Source organism: Oncorhynchus nerka, linkage group LG27 (assembly GCF_034236695.1).
Source record: "Oncorhynchus nerka isolate Pitt River linkage group LG27, Oner_Uvic_2.0, whole genome shotgun sequence".
Taxonomy (NCBI): Eukaryota; Metazoa; Chordata; class Actinopteri; order Salmoniformes; family Salmonidae; genus Oncorhynchus; species Oncorhynchus nerka.
The window spans coordinates 86,782,135-86,802,921 of NC_088422.1; the positions used below are offsets into that span (position 1 = coordinate 86,782,135).

Genomic DNA, 20,787 nt, shown 5'->3' on the forward strand with positions numbered 1-20,787 from the left:
GCAGACAGAGGAATACCTACCCTTCAGCAGACAGATGAATACCTACCCTTCAGCAGACAGATGAATACCTACCCTTCGGCAGACAGAGGAATACCTACCCTTCGGCAGACAGAGGAAGACCTACCCTTCAGCAGACAGAGGAATACCTACCCTTCAGCAGACAGATGAATACCTACCCTTCAGCAGACAGATGAATACCTACCCTTCAGCAGCCAGATGAATACCTACCCTTCAGCAGACAGATGAATACCTACCCTTCAGCAGACAGATGAATACCTACCCTTCAACAGACAGATGAATACCTACCCTTCAGCAGACAGATGAATACCTACCCTTCAGCTGACAGATGAATACCTACCCTTCAGCTGACAGATGAATACCTACCCTTCAGCAGACAGATGAATACCTACCCTTCAGCAGACAGATGAATACCTACCCTTCAGCAGACAGAGGAATACCTACCCTTCAGCAGACAGAGGAAGACCTACCCTTCAGCAGACAGATGAATACCTACCCTTCAGCTGACAGATGAATACCTACCCTTCAACAGACAGATGAATACCTACCCTTCAGCAGACAGAGGAATACCTACCCTTCAGCTGACAGATGAATACCTACCCTTCAGCGGTCTTCAGCAGACAGATGAATACCTACCCTTCAGCTGACAGATGAATACCTACCCTTCAGCAGACCGATGAATACCTACCCTTCAGCAGACAGATGAATACCTACCCTTCAACAGACAGATGAATACCTACCCTTCAGCTGACAGAGGAAGACCTACCCTTCAGCTGACAGATGAATACCTACCCTTCAGCAGACAGATGAAGACCTACCCTTCAGCAGACAGATGAAGACCTACCCTTCAGCTGACAGATGAATACCTACCCTTCAGCTGACAGATTAATACCTACCCTTCAGCAGACAGATGAAGACCTACCCTTCAGCTGACAGATGAATACCTACCCTTCAGCTGACAGATGAATACCTACCCTTCAGCAGACAGATGAATACCTACCCTTCAGCTGACAGATGAATACCTACCCTTCAGCTGACAGATGAATACCTACCCTTCAGCAGACAGAGGAATACCTACCCTTCAGCAGACAGATGAATACCTACCCTTCAGCAGACAGATGAATACCTACCCTTCAGCAGACAGAGGAATACCTACCCTTCAGCAGACAGAGGAAAACCTACCCTTCAGCAGACAGAGGAATACCTACCCTTCAGCAGACAGATGAATACCTACCCTTCAGCAGACAGATGAATACCTACCCTTCAGCAGACAGATGAATGCCTACCCTTCAGCAGACAGATGAATACCTACCCTTCAGCAGACAGAGGAAGACCTACCCTTCAGCAGACAGAGAAAGACCTACCCTTCAGCAGACAGAGGAAGACCTACCCTTCAGCTGACAGATGAATACCTACCCTTCAGCAGACAGAGGAAGACCTACCCTTCAGCAGACAGAGGAAGACCTACCCTTCAGCTGACAGATGAATACCTACCCTTCAGCAGACAGATGAATACCTACCCTTCAGCAGACAGATGAATACCTACCCTTCAGCAGACAGATGAATACCTACCCTTCAGCAGACAGATGAATACCTACCCTTCAGCAGACAGATGAATACCTACCCTTCAGCAGCCAGATGAATACCTACCCTTCAGCAGACAGATGAATACCTACCCTTCAGCAGACAGATGAATACCTACCCTTCAACAGACAGATGAATACCTACCTTTCAGCAGACAGATGAATACCTACCCTTCAGCTGACAGATGAATACCTACCCTTCAGCTGACAGATGAATACCTACCCTTCAGCAGACAGAGGAATACCTACCCTTCAGCAGACAGATGAATACCTACCCTTCAGCAGACAGATGAATACCTACCCTTCAGCAGACAGAGGAATACCTACCCTTCAGCAGACAGAGGAAGACCTACCCTTCAGCAGACAGAGGAATACCTACCCTTCAGCAGACAGATGAATACCTACCCTTCAGCAGACAGATGAATACCTACCCTTCAGCAGACAGATGAATGCCTACCCTTCAGCAGACAGATGAATACCTACCCTTCAGCAGACAGAGGAAGACCTACCCTTCAGCAGACAGAGGAAGACCTACCCTTCAGCTGACAGATGAATACCTACCCTTCAGCAGACAGATGAATAACTACCCTTCAGCAGACAGATGAATACCTACCCTTCAGCTGACAGATGAATACCTACACTTCAGCTGACAGATGAATACCTACCCTTCAGCTGACAGATGAAGACCTACCCTTCAGCAGACAGATGAATACCTACCCTTCAGCAGACAGAGGAATACCTACCCTTCAGCAGACAGAGGAATACCTACCCTTCAGCTGACAGATGAATACCTACCCTTCAGCGGTCTTCAGCAGACAGATGAATACCTACCCTTCAGCTGACAGATGAATGCCTACCCTTCAGCAGACAGATGAATACCTACCCTTCAGCAGACAGAGGAAGACCTACCCTTCAGCAGACAGAGGAAGACCTACCCTTCAGCTGACAGATGAATACCTACCCTTCAGCAGACAGAGGTAGACCTACCCTTCAGCAGACAGAGGAAGACCTACCCTTCAGCTGACAGATGAATACCTACGCTTCAGCAGACAGATGAATACCTACCCTTCAGCAGACAGATGAATACCTACCCTTCAGCAGACAGATGAATATCTACCCTTCAGCAGACAGAGGAATACCTACCCTTCAGCAGACAGATGAATACCTACCATTCAGCAGACAGATGAATACCTACCCTTCATCAGACAGATGAATACCTACCCTTCAGCAGACAGATGAATACCTACCCTTCAGCAGACAGATGAATACCTACCCGTCAGCAGACAGATGAATACCTACCCGTCAGCAGACAGAGGAAGACCTACCCTTCAGCAGACAGATGAATACCTACCCTTCAGCAGACAGAGGAAGACCTACCCTTCAGCTGACAGATGAATACCTACCCTTCAGCAGACAGATGAATACCTACCATTCAGCAGACAGATGAATACCTACCCTTCATCAGACAGATGAATACCTACCCTTCAGCAGACAGATGAATACCTACCCTTCAGCAGACAGATGAATACCTACCCGTCAGCAGACAGATGAATACCTACCCGTCAGCAGACAGAGGAAGACCTACCCTTCAGCAGACAGATGAATACCTACCCTTCAGCAGACAGAGGAAGACCTACCCTTCAGCTGACAGATGAATACCTACCCTTCAGCAGACAGATGAATACCTACCCTTCAGCAGACAGATGAATACCTACCCTTCAGCAGCCAGATGAATACCTACCCTTCAGCAGACAGATGAATACCTACCCTTCAGCTGACAGATGAATACCTACCCTTCAACAGACAGATGAATACCTACCCTTCAGCAGACAGATGAATACCTACCCTTCAGCTGACAGATGAATACCTACCCTTCAGCAGACAGATGAATACCTACCCTTCAGCTGACAGATGAATACCTACCCTTCAGCTGACAGATGAATACCTACCCTTCAGCAGACAGAGGAATACCTACCCTTCAGCAGACAGATGAATACCTACCCTTCAGCAGACAGATGAATACCTACCCTTCAGCAGACAGATGAATACCTACCCTTCAGCAGCCAGATGAATACCTACCCTTCAGCAGACAGATGAATACCTACCCTTCAGCAGACAGATGAATACCTACCCTTCAGCTGACAGATGAATACCTACCCTTCAACAGACAGATGAATACCTACCCTTCAGCAGACAGATGAATACCTACCCTTCAGCTGACAGATGAATACCTACCCTTCAGCAGACAGATGAATACCTACCCTTCAGCTGACAGATGAATACCTACCCTTCAGCTGACAGATGAATACCTACCCTTCAGCAGACAGAGGAATACCTACCCTTCAGCAGACAGATGAATACCTACCCTTCAGCAGACAGATGAATACCTACCCTTCAGCAGACAGAGGAATACCTACCCTTCGGCAGACAGAGGAAGACCTACCCTTCAGCAGACAGAGGAATACCTACCCTTCAGCAGACAGATGAATACCTACCCTTCAGCAGACAGATGAATACCTACCCTTCAGCAGCCAGATGAATACCTACCCTTCAGCAGACAGATGAATACCTACCCTTCAACAGACAGATGAATACCTACCCTTCAGCAGACAGATGAATACCTACCCTTCAGCTGACAGATGAATACCTACCCTTCAGCTGACAGATGAATACCTACCCTTCAGCAGACAGAGGAATACCTACCCTTCAGCAGACAGATGAATACCTACCCTTCAGCAGACAGATGAATACCTACCCTTCAGCAGACAGAGGAATACCTACCCTTCAGCAGACAGAGGAAGACCTACCCTTCAGCAGACAGATGAATACCTACCCTTCAGCAGACAGATGAATACCTACCCTTCAGCAGACAGATGAATGCCTACCCTTCAGCAAACAGATGAATACCTACCCTTCAGCAGACAGAGGAAGACCTACCCTTCAGCAGACAGAGGAAGACCTACCCTTCAGCTGACAGATGAATACCTACCCTTCAGCAGACAGATGAATACCTACCCTTCAGCAGACAGATGAATACCTACCCTTCAGCTGACAGATGAATACCTACACTTCAGCTGACAGATGAATACCTACCCTTCAGCTGACAGATGAAGACCTACCCTTCAGCAGACAGATGAATACCTACCCTTCAGCAGACAGAGGAATACCTACCCTTCAGCAGACAGAGGAATACCTACCCTTCAGCTGACAGATGAATACCTACCCTTCAGCGGTCTTCAGCAGACAGATGAATACCTACCCTTCAGCTGACAGATGAATGCCTACCCTTCAGCAGACAGAGGAAGACCTACCCTTCAGCTGACAGATGAATACCTACCCTTCAGCAGACAGAGGTAGACCTACCCTTCAGCAGACAGAGGAAGACCTACCCTTCAGCTGACAGATGAATACCTACCCTTCAGCAGACAGATGAATACCTACCCTTCAGCAGACAGATGAATACCTACCCTTCAGCAGACAGATGAATATCTACCCTTCAGCAGACAGAGGAATACCTACCCTTCAGCAGACAGATGAATACCTACCCTTCAGCAGACAGATGAATACCTACCCGTCAGCAGACAGATGAATACCTACCCGTCAGCAGACAGAGGAAGACCTACCCTTCAGCAGACAGATGAATACCTACCCTTCAGCAGACAGAGGAAGACCTACCCTTCAGCTGACAGATGAATACCTACCCTTCAGCAGACAGATGAATACCTACCCTTCAGCAGACAGATGAATACCTACCCTTCAGCAGACAGATGAATACCTACCCTTCAGCAGACAGATGAATACCTACCCTTCAGCAGCCAGATGAATACCTACCCTTCAGCAGACAGATGAATACCTACCCTTCAGCAGACAGATGAATACCTACCCTTCAGCTGACAGATGAATACCTACCCTTCAACAGACAGATGAATACCTACCCTTCAGCAGACAGATGAATACCTACCCTTCAGCTGACAGATGAATACCTACCCTTCAGCAGACAGATGAATACCTACCCTTCAGCTGACAGATGAATACCTACCCTTCAGCTGACAGATGAATACTACCCTTCAGCAGACAGAGGAATACCTACCCTTCAGCAGACAGATGAATACCTACCCTTCAGCAGACAGATGAATACCTACCCTTCAGCAGACAGAGGAATACCTACCCTTCGGCAGACAGAGGAAGACCTACCCTTCAGCAGACAGAGGAATACCTACCCTTCAGCAGACAGATGAATACCTACCCTTCAGCAGACAGATGAATACCTACCCTTCAGCAGACAGATGAATGCCTACCCTTCAGCAGACAGATGAATACCTACCCTTCAGCAGACAGAGGAAGACCTACCCTTCAGCAGACAGGGGAAGACCTACCCTTCAGCAGACAGATGAATGCCTACCCTTCAGCAGACAGATGAATACCTACCCTTCAGCAGACAGAGGAAGACCTACCCTTCAGCAGACAGGGGAAGACCTACCCTTCAGCTGACAGATGAATACCTACCCTTCAGCAGACAGATGAATACCTACCCTTCAGCAGACAGATGAATACCTACCCTTCAGCAGACAGATGAATACCTACCCTTCAGCAGACAGAGGAATACCTACCCTTCAGCAGACAGATGAATACCTACCCTTCAGCAGACAGATGAATACCTACCCTTCAGCAGACAGATGAATACCTACCCTTCAGCAGACAGATGAATACCTACCCTTCAGCAGACAGATGAATACCTACCCGTCAGCAGACAGATGAATACCTACCCTTCAGCTGACAGAGGAAGACCTACCCTTCAGCAGACAGATGAATACCTACCCTTCAGCAGACAGAGGAAGACCTACCCTTCAGCTGACAGATGAATACCTACCCTTCAGCAGACAGATGAATACCTACCCTTCAGCAGACAGATGAATACCTACCCTTCAGCAGACAGATGAATACCTACCCTTCAGCAGACAGATGAATACCTACCCTTCAGCAGACAGATGAATACCTACCCTTCAGCTGACAGATGAATACCTACCCTTCAACAGACAGATGAATACCTACCCTTCAACAGACAGATGAATACCTACCCTTCAGCTGACAGAGGAAGACCTACCCTTCAGCTGACAGATGAATACCTACCCTTCAGCAGACAGAGGAAGACCTACCCTTCAGCAGACAGATGAAGACCTACCCTTCAGCAGACAGATGAATACCTACCCTTCAGCTGACAGAGGAAGACCTACCCTTCAGCAGACAGATGAAGACCTACCCTTCAGCTGACAGAGGAAGACCTACCCTTCAGCAGACAGATGAATACCTACCCTTCAGCAGACAGATGAATACCTACCCTTCAGCTGACAGCAGCGGGTTCGCTGCCTTGGCATCACAGCTTACACATAATATGATTCTATTAGGATCATTTATACTAGCGATGGCCATTTCAGATAAAAAGGGGTTATTATTATTATTTTTGCTTTGCATTTCACTTCTTTAAAACAGATGTATGGCTTGGCCACATACTGCTTATTTTGGAAACTTTGAGGATCTTTGAAGAACAGGCTAAATTGATTATTTGTTCCTCAAAAAATATGAATAGATTGTTCAGAACAGAAAATAAACTAAGAAAAAACAGGAGAAAAACAATAACTACAACCGGAACATTTCTTTCCTCATGGAAAGTATAATGCCAGTAAAGTTCATTGTGCACAACAACCCCAATCCTAGGTTTGTGGACCTAGGTCGTTAAACTATTTTTATGCACTGATGTTCAGACAGCAACCTCTGCATTTAAACACTCTCTAAGTAAATGTACACCACTTTGGCTGTAGCAACGTTCCATAAAGGTTGAAATGCAATAGAAAGAGACAGGTTGATATTGAGCTCTCGCAGACCTAATGGAATAGAAACACAGACTGTATAATCAGGAAGATGATGGATTGAGTGTTTTCCTTCATGCTGTGAAATGTTTCACTTGATATTCCAGAGGTGGGTAATGCATATATCAATCTAACGATGGAATCAATTCATTTATAGATGTCAATAATATAGCCTACAGTGGTGACAGTCCTCTCTTTATTTACATACATTACTCTGTCTCTCTCTCTTTCTCTCTCTGTCTTTGTTTACATTTACATTTACATTTAAGTCATTTAGCAGACGCTCTTATCCAGAGCGACTTACAAATTGGTGCATTGTTTCTCTGTCTCTCTCTTTCTCTCTCTCTCTGTCTCTCTCGCTCTATCTCTCTCTCCCTGTTTGTCTCTATCTCTCTCTCTGTTTCTCTCTCTCTGTTTCTCTCTCTTTCTTTCTCTCTCTCTCTCTCTCTCTCTCTCTCTCTCTCTCTTTCTCTTTCTCTCTCTGTCTCTCTCTCTCTGTCTCTCTGTTTCTCTTTCTGGCTCTCTCTCTCTATGTCTCTCTCTCTGTCTCTCTCTCTGTCTCTCTGTTTCTTTCTGGCTCTCCCTCTCTCTATGTCTCTCTCTCTGTCTCTCTCTCTGTCTCTCTGTTTCTCTTTCTGTCTCTCTCTCTCTCTCTCTCTATGTCTCTCTGTCTCTCTCTGTCATGCAAAGAAACATAGAGGGGTTTCATATGAGCTGGGCCTTCCATAGGCCGTCCACACAGCTGGTACACATTTCACTGCTATCTGAAATCCATCACACAACCTTCAAACATACAGTAGGCACTGTACAGTAGTCTACCTAGTTCTGAGTCACAACCAATTCCAACTCTGGGTGTCTAATTCTGGGCTGTGGTTGGAACTACTGTTTTGTCTATATAGAGGGGTCAAAACTTGGTCTTAGTCACATGCTGAGGTGAATCTGAAAGGCAAGTCCAAGTTCCAGTAGCGATGAGAACATGGCGTAGCAGACTGTGAGGAATAGAATAGACAGCAGGCTGAAATAGAACTGGGTTTAACACGTGACAGAATGGGGCCAGTCCTCTACCTTCCCATGTTTATTTATTAATGATGAGAGCATGGATGGAGCGTTGAGCTGGGAAAATAAACTGAATTCCTGAAAGGAGAAGCGTGTGTGTGTGTGTGTGTGTGGGGGGGGGGGGGGGGGGGTACAGTGTGTCCATCTCACTCTCACTTTTCCTATACCTCTCTTGTAACCACCCTCCACTCTCTGTCCCTCCGCCTCCGTTCATCCCCTCTCTATCCAAATCAAATGTTATTGTTCACATACACATGTTTAGCAGATGTTATTGTGGTTGTAGAGAAATGCTAAACCAAATCCCCTCTCTCTTTCTCACCTCTCTATCCATATTTGTGTTGGCAGGAGGTGGGATGTGACAGACAGCTGGGCAGCGGTGCCAGGGAAGACAACTGCGGTGTGTGTGCCGGCGACGGTTCTACTTGTCGGCTGGTCCGGGGCCAGGCGCTGCCTCACGTCTCACCGGAAGAACGTAGGTACACAACAAGCTCGGCAATGCCTGAAAAAATCAACTCTTCCCTCTCTAAACTGACCTTCTATCCTGTATCAATATCTTTACACACAGAGGTTGTGAACACACTCTCTGTTGAAAACACATTATCGTCTCTCCCTTGTCCGCCTATGGCCCTAGGTAAACACAATCTCTCTTCATCTCTCTCCCTCAACCAGGTTTACAACTGCTGTGAAAATACACTCTAGTCTCCCTAGCTCTCATCTTCTTCCAGGCCCATGTACATATCCCTCACCAACAAGGTTCACAATGCTTGTTCAAATACACTATTTCTCCCTCTTTTCTCTGGCCATCAATATAGTATCACCCCCAATGGCCCTCAATCCCTCAAGTCCTGAGCCCTGTCTCAGGTCTGGTCTGGGTTAGTTTTCTGTCTCAGGTCTGGTCTGGGTTTGTGTTCGGTCCCAGGTCTATTTTGGGTTAGTGTTCTGGCATGGGTTAGTGTTCTGTCTCAGGTCTAGCCTGGGTTAGTGTTCTGTCACAGGTCTGGCCTGGGTTAGTGTTCTGTCCCAGGTCTAGCCTGGGTTAGTGTTCTGTCTCAGGTCTAGCCTGGGTTAGTGTTCTGTCCTATGTCTAGTCTGGGTCAGTGTTCTGTACCAGGTCTGGTCTGGGTCAGTGTTCTATTCCAGGTCTGGTCTGGGTTAGTGTTCTGTCCCAGGTCTGGTCTGGGTTAGTGTTCTGTCTCAGGTCTAGCCTGGGTTACTGTTCTGCCCTATGTCTGGTCTGGGTCAGTGTTCTGTACCAGGTCTGGTCTGGGTTAGTGTTTTGTCCCAGGTCTGGTCTGGGTTAATGTTCTGTCCGAGGTCTGGCCTGGGTTAGTGTTCTGTACCAGTTCTGGTCTGGGTTAGTGTTCTGTACCAGGTCTGGTCTGGGTTAGTGTTCTGTCCAAGGTCTGGTCTGGGTTAGTGTTCTGTACCAGGTCTGGTCTGGGTTAGTGTTCTGTACCAGGTCTGGTCTGGGTTAGTGTTCTGTCTCAGGTCTGGCCTTGGTTAATGTTAATAAGTGTTATGGCCCACACAGTTTATTTATCAAAGCTGGGATACTACTATGCCATCTGGCTTAGACTGTCCACAGGTGGAGCTATCCAGTGTAAGCTTCAAAATGGAGGCAGATTTTTTGTGTGTGGGCTTTTCATAAAATGTAATGTGTGGAGATTAAAATCATGACTGCATTTTGTCTGTCACTGTTATGTTTTTTCTCACGTGATAACTGCATTCTGGTTTGCTTGGAGGTGGTTAGGGACATTAAATACCATGTAAAATAGCTATGTTTTTACTAGAAAAATGTGTGGTTTGTGAATTAAATTAAATTATTGCATTCCAGTCTGCCAAGTACTGGTTACTGTAAACAGGACTGCGTTCCATGTTTCAAAGAGTTGAGAAATGTTGACTTGAAGGTCGGCCTTTTCCTGGTAAATTGTTGGCCATTGTAGTCAGCTTCATGGAATACACTACAGGAGTATTTTAGGTCTTGGTGAAATCAAACATTGAAAAGGTTTCGATTCATTTTGGAATGAGGCATATGGCTGGATCTACACAATAGATGGCATGGGACATCTCAACATTACTACTTTTGAGGTGTAAAAAACATCTGACAAACTAACATTTTGTTAAGATGCTCTTGGCTATTTCCCGTACAGCTTAGCATTTCCACACGTCTTTAAAGGTTAATTAAGTAGATATTGGAACCAAAATTATTTGCATACTCAATTTATTGGCCTTCCAGCTGAGGTATTGTATCACATTCCTCAAATGAACACGGTTTGGCATGCGCTGGACAGTGGAAATGAACATGGTTTGGCATGCGCTGGAGAGTGGAAATTAACATGGTTTGACATGCGCTGGAGAGTGGAAATGAACACGGTTTGGCATGCGCTGGAGAGTGGAAATTAACATGGTTTGGCATGCGCTGGAGAGTGGAAATGAACACGGTTTGGCATGCGCTGGAGAGTGGAAATGAACAAGGTTTGGCATGCGCTGGAGAGTGGAAATGAACAAGGTTTGGCATGCGCTGGAGAGTGGAAATGAACACGGTTTGGCATGCGCTGGAGAGTGGAAATGAACACGGTTTGGCATGCGCTGGAGAGTGGAAATGAACATGGTTTGGCATGCGCTGGAGAGTGGAAATGAACACGGTTTGGCATGCGCTGGAGAGTGGAAATGAACATGGTTTGGCATGCGCTGGAGAGTGGAAATTAACATGGTTTGGCATGCGCTGGAGAGTGGAAATGAACACGGTTTGGCATGCGCTGGAGAGTGGAAATGAACACGGTTTGGCATGCGCTGGAGAGTGGAAATGAACACGGTTTGGCATGCGCTGGAGAGTGGAAATGAACACGGTTTGGCATGCGCTGGAGAGTGGAAATGAACATGGTTTGGCATGCGCTGGAGAGTGGAAATGAACATGGTTTGGCATGCGCTGGAGAGTGGAAATGAACACGGTTTGGCATGCGCTGGAGAGTGGAAATGAACACGGTTTGGCATGCGCTGGAGAGTGGAAATGAACACGGTTTGGCATGCGCTGGAGAGTGGAAATGAACATGGTTTGGCATGCGCTGGAGAGTGGAAATGAACATGGTTTGGCATGCGCTGGAGAGTGAAAATGAACATGGTTTGGCATGCGCTGGAGAGTGGAAATGAACATGGTTTGACATGCGCTGGAGAGTGGAAATGAACATGGTTTGGCATGCGCTGGAGAGTGGAAATGAACATGGTTTGGCATGCGCTGGAGAGTGGAAATGAACAAGGTTTGGCATGCGCTGGAGAGTGGAAATTAACACGGTTTGGCATGCGCTGGAGAGTGGAAATGAACATGGTTTGGCATGCGCTGGAGAGTGGAAATGAACAAGGTTTGGCATGCGCTGGAGAGTGGAAATGAACATGGTTTGGCATGCGCTGGAGAGTGGAAATGAACATGGTTTGGCATGCGCTGGAGAGTGGAAATTAACATGGCTCACTCCCTCAAAAAGCCTTGCTATTAGAAATAACATCAAGTGACCATGTAAATATTTAGATCAGTCTTTTAATTGTTGGTGGGTGTTTACAGTATCTGTCACATACCTATAGCACTGGCCAATGGGCGTTTGGTCAAGCAGTAGTGTCTGGTCTATGGCACTGCATCCCAGTGCTAGAGGCGTCACTACAGACCCTGGTTTGATCCCGGGCTGTATCACAACCAGCCATGATTGGTAGTCCTATAGGCCGGTGCACAATTGGCCCAGCATCGTCCGGGTTAGGGTTTGGCCAGGGTAGGCCGTCATTGTAAAATAAGAATTTGTTCTTATCTGACTTGCCTAGTTAAATAAAGGTTAAACATTATAAAACACTCACTTTGGGAGCAAATTGGAAAACTCCAGAAAGTACTGTAGTATTGTGATTGTATGAGCTCAAAGTAGTTGAACTAACAGTGACATTGGGTATGTACTGTACATTTAGTTGAACTAACAGTGACATTGGGTATGTACTGTACATTTAGTTGAACTAACAGTGACATTGGGTATGTACTGTACATTTAGTTGAACTAACAGTGACATTGGGTATGTACTGTACATTTAGTTGAACTAACAGTGACATTGGGTATGTACTGTACATTTAGTTGAACTAACAGTGACATTGGGTATGTACTGTACATTTAGTTGAACTAACAGTGACATTGGGTATGTACTGTACATTTAGTTGAACTAACAGTGACATTGGGTATGTACTGTACATTTAGTTGAACTAACAGTGACATTGGGTATGTACTGTACATTTAGTTGAACTAACAGTGACATTGGGTATGTACTGTACATTTAGTTGAACTAACAGTGACATTGGGTTGTACTGTACATTTAGTTGAACTAACAGTGACATTGGGTTTGTACTGTACATTTAGTTGAACTAACAGTGACATTGGGTATGTACTGTACATTTAGTTGAACTAACAGTGACATTGGGTATGTACTGTACATTTAGTTGAACTAACAGTGACATTGGGTATGTACTGTACATTTAGTTGAACTAACAGTGACATTTGGGTATGTACTGCACATTTAGTTGAACTAACAGTGACATTGGGTTGGTTTCTCAAATGACTGCCTCACCTGGTTCACCAACTACTTCTCAGACAGAGTTCAGTGTGTAAAATCGGAGGGCCTGTTGTCCGGACCTCTGGCAGTCTCTATGGGGGTGCCACAGGGTTCAATTCTCGGGCTGACTCTCTTCTCTGTATACATAAATGATGTCGCTCTTGCTGCTGGTGATTCTCTGATCCACCTCTACGCAGATGACACCATTCTGTATACTTCTGGCCCTTCTTTGGACACTGTGTTAACAAACCTCCAGACGAGCTTCAATGCCATACAACTCTCCTTCCGTGGCCTCCAACTGCTCTTAAATGCAAGTAAATCTAAATGCATGCTCTTCAACCGATCACTGTCTGCACCTGCCCGCCCGTCCAGCATCACTACTCTGGACGGTTCTGACTTAGAATACGTGGACAACTACAAATACCTAGGTGTCTGGCTAGACTGTAAACTCTCCTTCCAGAATCACATTAAGCATCTCCAATCCAAAATTAAATGTAGAATCAGCTTCCTATTTCACAACAAAGCATCCGTCACTCATGCTGCCAAACATATCCTCGTAAAACTGACTATCCTACCAATCCTCGACTTCGGCGATGTCCTTTACAAAATAGCCTCCAACACTCTACTCAGCAAATTGGATACAGTCTATCACAGTGCCATCCGTTTTGTCACCAAAGCCCCATATACCACCCACCACTGCAACCTGTATGCTCTCGTTGGCTGGCCCTCGCTTCATATTCGTCGCCAAACCCACTGGCTCCAGGTCATCTGTAAGTCTTTACTAGGTAAAGCCCTGCCTTACCTCAGCTCACTGGTCAACATAGCAGCACCCACCCATAGCACGCGCTCCAGCAGGTATATCTCACTGGTCATCCCCAAAGCCAATTCCTCCTTTGGCCACCTTTACTTCCAGTTCTCTGCTGCCAATGACTGGAACAAACTGCAAAAATCACTGAAGCTGGAGACTCGTATCTCCCTCACTAACTTTAAGCACCAGCTGTCAGAGCAGCTCACAGATCACTACATCTGTACATAGTCCATCTGTAAATAGCCCATCTGTAAATAGCCCATCCAACTACGTCATCCCCATACTGTTATTTATTTATTTTGCTCCTTTGCACCCCAGTATCTCTACTTGCACATTCATTTTCTGCACATCTATCACTCCAGTGTTTAATTGCTAAATTGTAATTACTTCACCACTATGGCCTATTTATTGCCTTACCTCCCTTATCCTACCTCATTTGCACCACTGTATATATAATTTTTCTATTGTATTACTGACTGTATGTTTGTTTATTCCATGTGTAACTCTGTGTTGTTGTTTTTGTCGCACTGCTTTGCTTTATCTTGGCCAGGTCGCAGTTGTAAATGAGAACTTGTTCTCAACTAGCCTACCTGGTTAAATAAAGGTGAAATAAAAATACAAAAATAAGTTGGGTGTGTACTGTACATTTAGTTGAATTAGCAGCGATAGTGCAGCCGAAACACGTCAGTTTTTAAACTGTATTCCCATTGAACATGCCATAGAAATAAAGGCATTTTAATGAATTATATGAAGAGTGCCCTGATCCTCCTTTCTTTTTGATTCTAACAGTGACATTGGGTTTGTACTGTACAGTACAGCTGTCGATGCCTGGGATTATTCAGCATATTTAGGAGGGAAAACACTGCATTCTATTGAACTTCAGCATAGTATTTACAGTTTACCTCTAAATAAAATGTCTATCAATTTTAGATACCCAAGACATGTTATCAGGGTTAGTAGTTTTCTATCTCTTTTACTATGGATGTCCAAGACATATTATCAGGGTTAGTAGTTTTCTATCTCTTTTAATATGGATGTCCAAGACATATTATCAGGGTTAGTAGTTTTCTATCTATTTTAACATGGATGTCCAAGACATATTATCAGGGTTAGTAGTTTTCTATCTATTTTAATATGGATGTCCAAGACATATTATCAGGGTTAGATGTTTTCCTGACAATGTGACCTGACCAAAAATAGTAGATCATTACTAGGTCCTGGCTGACCCCATTAGACCATTACTAGGTCCTGGCTGACCCCATTAGACCATTACTAGGTCCTGGCTGACCCCATTAGACCATTACTAGGTCCTGGCTGACCCCATTAGACCATTACTAGGTCCTGGCTGACCTCATTAGACCATTACTAGGTCCCAGCTGACCCCATTAGACCATTACTAGGTCCCGGCTGACCCCATTAGATCATTACTAGGTCCTGGCTGAACACATTAGACCATTACTAGGCCCTGGCTGACCCCATTAGACCATTACTAGGTCCTGGCTAACCCCATTAGACCATTACTAGGCCCCGGCTGACCCCATTAGACCATTACTAGGCCCCGGCTGACCCCATTAGACCATTACTAGGCCCTGGCTGACCCCATTAGACCATTACTAGGCCCTGGCTGACCCCATTAGACCATTACTAGGTCCTGGCTGACCCCATTAGACCATTACTAGGCCCCGGCTGACCCCATTAGACCATTACTAGGCCCCGGCTGACCCCATTAGACCATTACTAGGTCCTGGCTGACCCCATTAGACCATTACTAGGTCCTGGCTGACCCCATTAGACCATTACTAGGTCCCGGCTGACCCCATTAGACCATTACTAGGTCCTAACCCTAGTTGTGTTTGATCGTGTCAAACCCCAGCCATAACTGTCCATATATAATATTATTATTACCAAGAGCCACAGTATCAGTATGTCTATACTGTCTAGAAACCTTCTGTCCTCTACTAGCTACTACCAGCACAAGGCTGTCTTTGTAGCTGCCCACTAATATGGACGAAGCTGAGCCTTATGCAGTGGAAAGAGACATTTATATTGTTGTTGGACAGCGCCAGTCGTCAGCATTTGCTCTGCCTGGGTCTGCCAGTCGCACTTAAGTCACTTCTCCTCTTCCAAGAATTCCCCCTCGCTCGGAACAAAGAGCTCAAACAGTTGGAGTCCGAGTTCCCGACAAAGAAGTACTGGGACTTTTGTTTCGACGGGCAGAGTTAGACGTTTTCACAGCATCGTGCTTGTTCCTTTTAAGAGGCTGTTTGACCAAATCTCAGGGTAACTCAATCCAAGCGCGTTATGTTCTCTCTAATAAAGAGCGTCTCGCCAATAATTCACGGTGGGTCACAGTGACATGTAGGCTACCTCCAGGTCCCATTGAGAAGCTGGCAGAGGAGAGCAGAGCACTCTGACAGTCATCAGATTGTTGGGGAGGCTCTACTGTTTCTCCCTTTCTTTCCCTTTATACTCTCTCTCTCTCGTTATACTCTCTCTTTATACTCTCTCTCTCTCGTTATACTCTCTCTTTATACTCTCTCTCTCTTCATACTCTCTACTCTTTATACTCTCTCTCTCGTTATACTCTCTTTTTATACTCTCTCTCTCTTTATACTCTCTCTTTTTAGACTCTCTCTCTCTTTACACTCACTCTTTATACTCTCTCTTTATACTCTCTACTCTTTATACTCTCTCTCTCTTTTTATACTTGTGACTGGAATGAATTGCAAAAATCGCTGAAGTTGGAGACATTTATCTCCCTCACCAACTTCAAACATCTGCTATCTGAGCAGCTAACTGATCGCTGCCGCTGTACATAGTCTATCGGTAAATAGCCCACCCATTTTTACCTACCTCATCCCCATACTGTTTTTATTTATTTTATTTTCTGCTCTTTTGCACACCAATATCTCTACCTGTACATGACCATCTGATCATTTATCACTCCAGTGTTAATCTGCAAAATTGTAATTATTCGCCTACCTCCTCATGCCATTTGCACACAATGTATATAGACTCTCCTTTTTTCTACTGCATTATTGACTTGTTAATTGTTTACTCCATGTGTAACTCTGTGTTGTCTGTTCACACTGCTATGCTTTATCTTGGCCAGGTCGCAGTTGCAAATGAGAACTTGTTCTCAACTAGCCTACCTGGTTAAATAAAGGTGAAATAAATAAAAAATACTGTCTCTCTTTATACTCTCTATTTTTATACTCTCTCTTTATACTCTCTCTCTCTTTTTATACTCTCTCTCTCTTTATACTCTCTCTCTCTTTATACTCTCTCTCTTTATACTCTCTCTCTCTTTATACTTTCTCTCTCTCTTTATACTCTCTCTCTCTTTATACTCTCTACTCTTTATACTCTCTCTCTCGTTATACTCTCTCTCGTTATACTCTCTCTCTCTTTATACTCTCTTTATACTCTCTCTTAATACTCTCTCTTTATACTCTCTCTGTATACTCTCTCTCTCTTCATACTCTACTCTTTATACTCTCTCGTTATACTCTCTCTCTCTTTATACTCCCTCTTTATACTCTCTCTTTATACTCTCTACTCTTTATACTCTCTCTCTCTTTTTATACTCTCTCTCTTTATACTCTCTCTCTTTATACTCTCTCTCTCTTTTTATACTCTCTCTCTTTATACTCTCTCTCTTTTTATACTCTCTCTCTCTTTATACTCTCTACTCTTTATACTCTCTCTCTCTTTTTATACTCTCTTTTTATACTCTCTCTCTCTTTATACTCTCTCTCTTTTTATACTCTCTCTCTCTTTATACTCTCTCTCTCTTTATACTCTCTCTCTCTTTATACTCTCTACTCTTTATACTCTCTCTCTTTATACTCTCTCTCTTTATACTCTCTCTCTCTTTATACCCTCTCTCTCTTTTTATACTCTCTCTCTTTATACTCTCTCTTTTTATACTCGCTCTCTTTATACTCTCTTTTTATACTCTCTCTCTTTATACTCTCTCTCTCTTTATACTCTCTACTCTTTCTACTCTCTCTCTCTTTTTATACTCTCTCTTTATACTCTCTCTTTTTATACTCTCTCTCTCTTTATACTCTCTCTCTCTCTTTATACTCTCTCTCTCTTTATACATTCTCTCTCTCTTTATACTCTCTCTCTCTTTATACTCTCTCTCTTTATACTCCCTCTCTTTATACTCTCTCTCTTTATACTCTCTCTCTCTTTATACCCTCTCTCTCTTTTTTATCTCTCTCTTTATACTCTCTCTTTTTATACTCGCTCTCTTTATACTCTCTTTTTATACTCTCTCTCTTTATACTCTCTCTCTCTTTATACTCTCTACTCTTTCTACTCTCTCTCTCTTTTTATACTCTCTCTTTATACTCTCTCTTTTTATACTCTCTCTCTCTTTATACTCTCTCTCTCTCTTTATACTCTCTCTCTCTTTTTACATTCTCTCTCTCTTTATACTCTCTTCTCTTTATACTCTCTACTCTTTATACTCTCTCTCTTTATACTCACTCTTTTTATACTCTTTTTATATTCTCTCTCTTTATACTCTCTCTCTCTTTATACTCTCTCTCTCTCTTTATACGTTCTCTCTCTCTTTATACTCTCTCTCTCTTTATACTTTCTCTCTCTCTTTATACTCAAATCAAATCAAATCAGATTTATTTATATAGCCCTTCGTACATCAGCTGATATCTCAAAGTGCTGTACAGAAACCCAGCCTAAAACCCCAAACAGCAAGCAATGCAGGTGTAAAAGCACGGTGGCTAGGAAAAACTCCCTAGAAAGGCCAAAACCTAGGAAGAAACCTAGAGAGGAACCAGGCTATGTGGGGTGGCCAGTCCTCTTCTGGCTGTGCCGGGTAGAGATTATAACAGAACATGGCCAAGATGTTCAAATGTTCATAAATGACCAGCATGGTCGAATAATAATAAGGCAGAACAGTTGAAACTGGAGGCAGCAGCACAGTCAGGTGGACTGGGGACAGCAAGGAGTCATCATGTCAGGTAGTCCTGGGGCACGGTCCTAGGGCTCAGGTCCTCCGAGAGAGAGAGGACCCTTCAAACTCTCTCTCTCTTTATACTCTCTCTCTCTTTATACTCTCTCTCTTTATTCTCTCTCTTTATACTCTCTCTCGCTTTATACTCTCTCTCTTTATATTCTCTCTCTCTACACTCTACTCTTTATACTCCCTCTCTCTTTATACTCCCTCTCTCTTTATACTCTCTCTCTTTATACTCTCTCTTTCTTTATACTCTCTCTTTATACTCCCTCTCTCTTTATACTCTCTCTTTATATTCCCTCTCTCTTTATACTCTACCCTTTATACTCTCTCTCTCTTTATACTCTCTCTCTTTATACTCTCTTTCTTTATACTCTCTCTCTTTATACTCTCTTTCTCTTTATACTCTCTTTCTTTATACTCTCTCTCTTTATACTCTCTCTCTTTATACTCTCTCTCTTTATCCTTTCTCTCTTTATATTCTCTCTCTTTATACTCTCTCTTTATACTCGCTCTCTCTTTATACTCTCTCTCTTTATACTCTACTCTTTATACTCTCTCTCTTTATACTCTCTCTCTTTATACTCTTTCTTTATACTCTCTCTCTTTATACTCTCTCTCTTTATCCTTTCTATCTTTATACTCTCTCTCTTTATACTCTCTCTTTATACTCGCTCTCTCTTTATACTCTCTCTCTTTATACTCTCTCTCTTTATACTCGCTCTCTTTATACTTTCTCTCTTTATACTCTCTCTCTTTATCCTTTCTATCTTTATACTCTCTCTCTTTATACTCTCTCTCTTTATCCTTTCTATCTTTATACTCTCTCTCTTTATACTCTCTCTTTATACTCTCTCTCTTTATACTCTCTCTTTATACTCTCTTTTTCTTTATACTCTCTCTCTTTATAGTCTCTCTTTATACTCGCTCTCTCTTTATACTCTCTCTCTCTTTATAGTCTCTCTTTATACTCGCTCTCTCTTTATACTCTCTCTCTTTATACTCTCTCTCTTTATCCTTTCTATCTTTATACTCTCTCTCTTTATACTCTCTCTTTATACTCTCTCTCTTTATCCTTTCTATCTTTATACTCTCTCTCTTTATACTCTCTCTTTATACTCGCTCTCTCTTTATACTCTCTCTCTTTATACTCTCTCTCTTTATACTCTCTCTCTTTATCCTTTCTATCTTTATACTCTCTCTTTATACTCTCTCTCTTTATACTCTCTTTTTCTTTATACTCTCTCTCTTTATAGTCTCTCTTTATACTCGCTCTCTCTTTATACTCTCTCTCTCTTTATAGTCTCTCTTTATACTCGCTCTCTCTTTATACTCTCTCTTTATCCTTTCTATCTCTCTCTCTTTATCCTTTCTATCTTTATACTCTCTATCTTTATACTCTCTCTTTATACTCTCTCTCTTTATACTCTCTCTCTTTATACTCGCTCTCTCTTTATACTCTCTCTCTTTATACTCTCTCTCTTTATACTCTCTCTCTTTATCCTTTCTATCTTTATACTCTCTCTCTTTATACTCTCTCTCTTTATACTCTCTTTTTCTTTATACTCTCTCTCTTTATAGTCTCTATCTCTTTATACTCTCTTTCTTTATACTCTCTCTCTTTATACTCTCTCTCTTTATCCTTTCTATCTTTATACTCTCTTTCTCTTTATACTCTCTTTTTTTCTCTTTATACTCTCTCTCTCTTTATACTCTCTCTCTTTATACTCTCTTTCTCTTTATACTCTCTACTCTCTCTTTAACCTCTCTCTCTTTATACTCTCTCTCTTTATATCCTACTCTCTCTCTTTATTCTCTCTTTATACTCTCTCTCTTTATACTCTCTTTATACTCTCTCTCTTTATACTCTCTCTCTTTATACTCTCTTTAT

At 43.5% G+C, this 20,787-nt stretch overlaps 1 protein-coding gene across 1 annotated transcript in view; it reads left to right on the forward strand.

Annotated features, from left to right (window-relative positions):
- adamtsl3 (ADAMTS-like 3) overlaps positions 1-20,787 on the forward strand; it is a 249,692-nt gene that overhangs the window by 121,360 nt on the left and 107,545 nt on the right. The window contains 1 exon segment of the mRNA XM_065012218.1: positions 8,870-8,996. Coding sequence (XP_064868290.1) covers positions 8,870-8,996 — 127 coding nt within the window.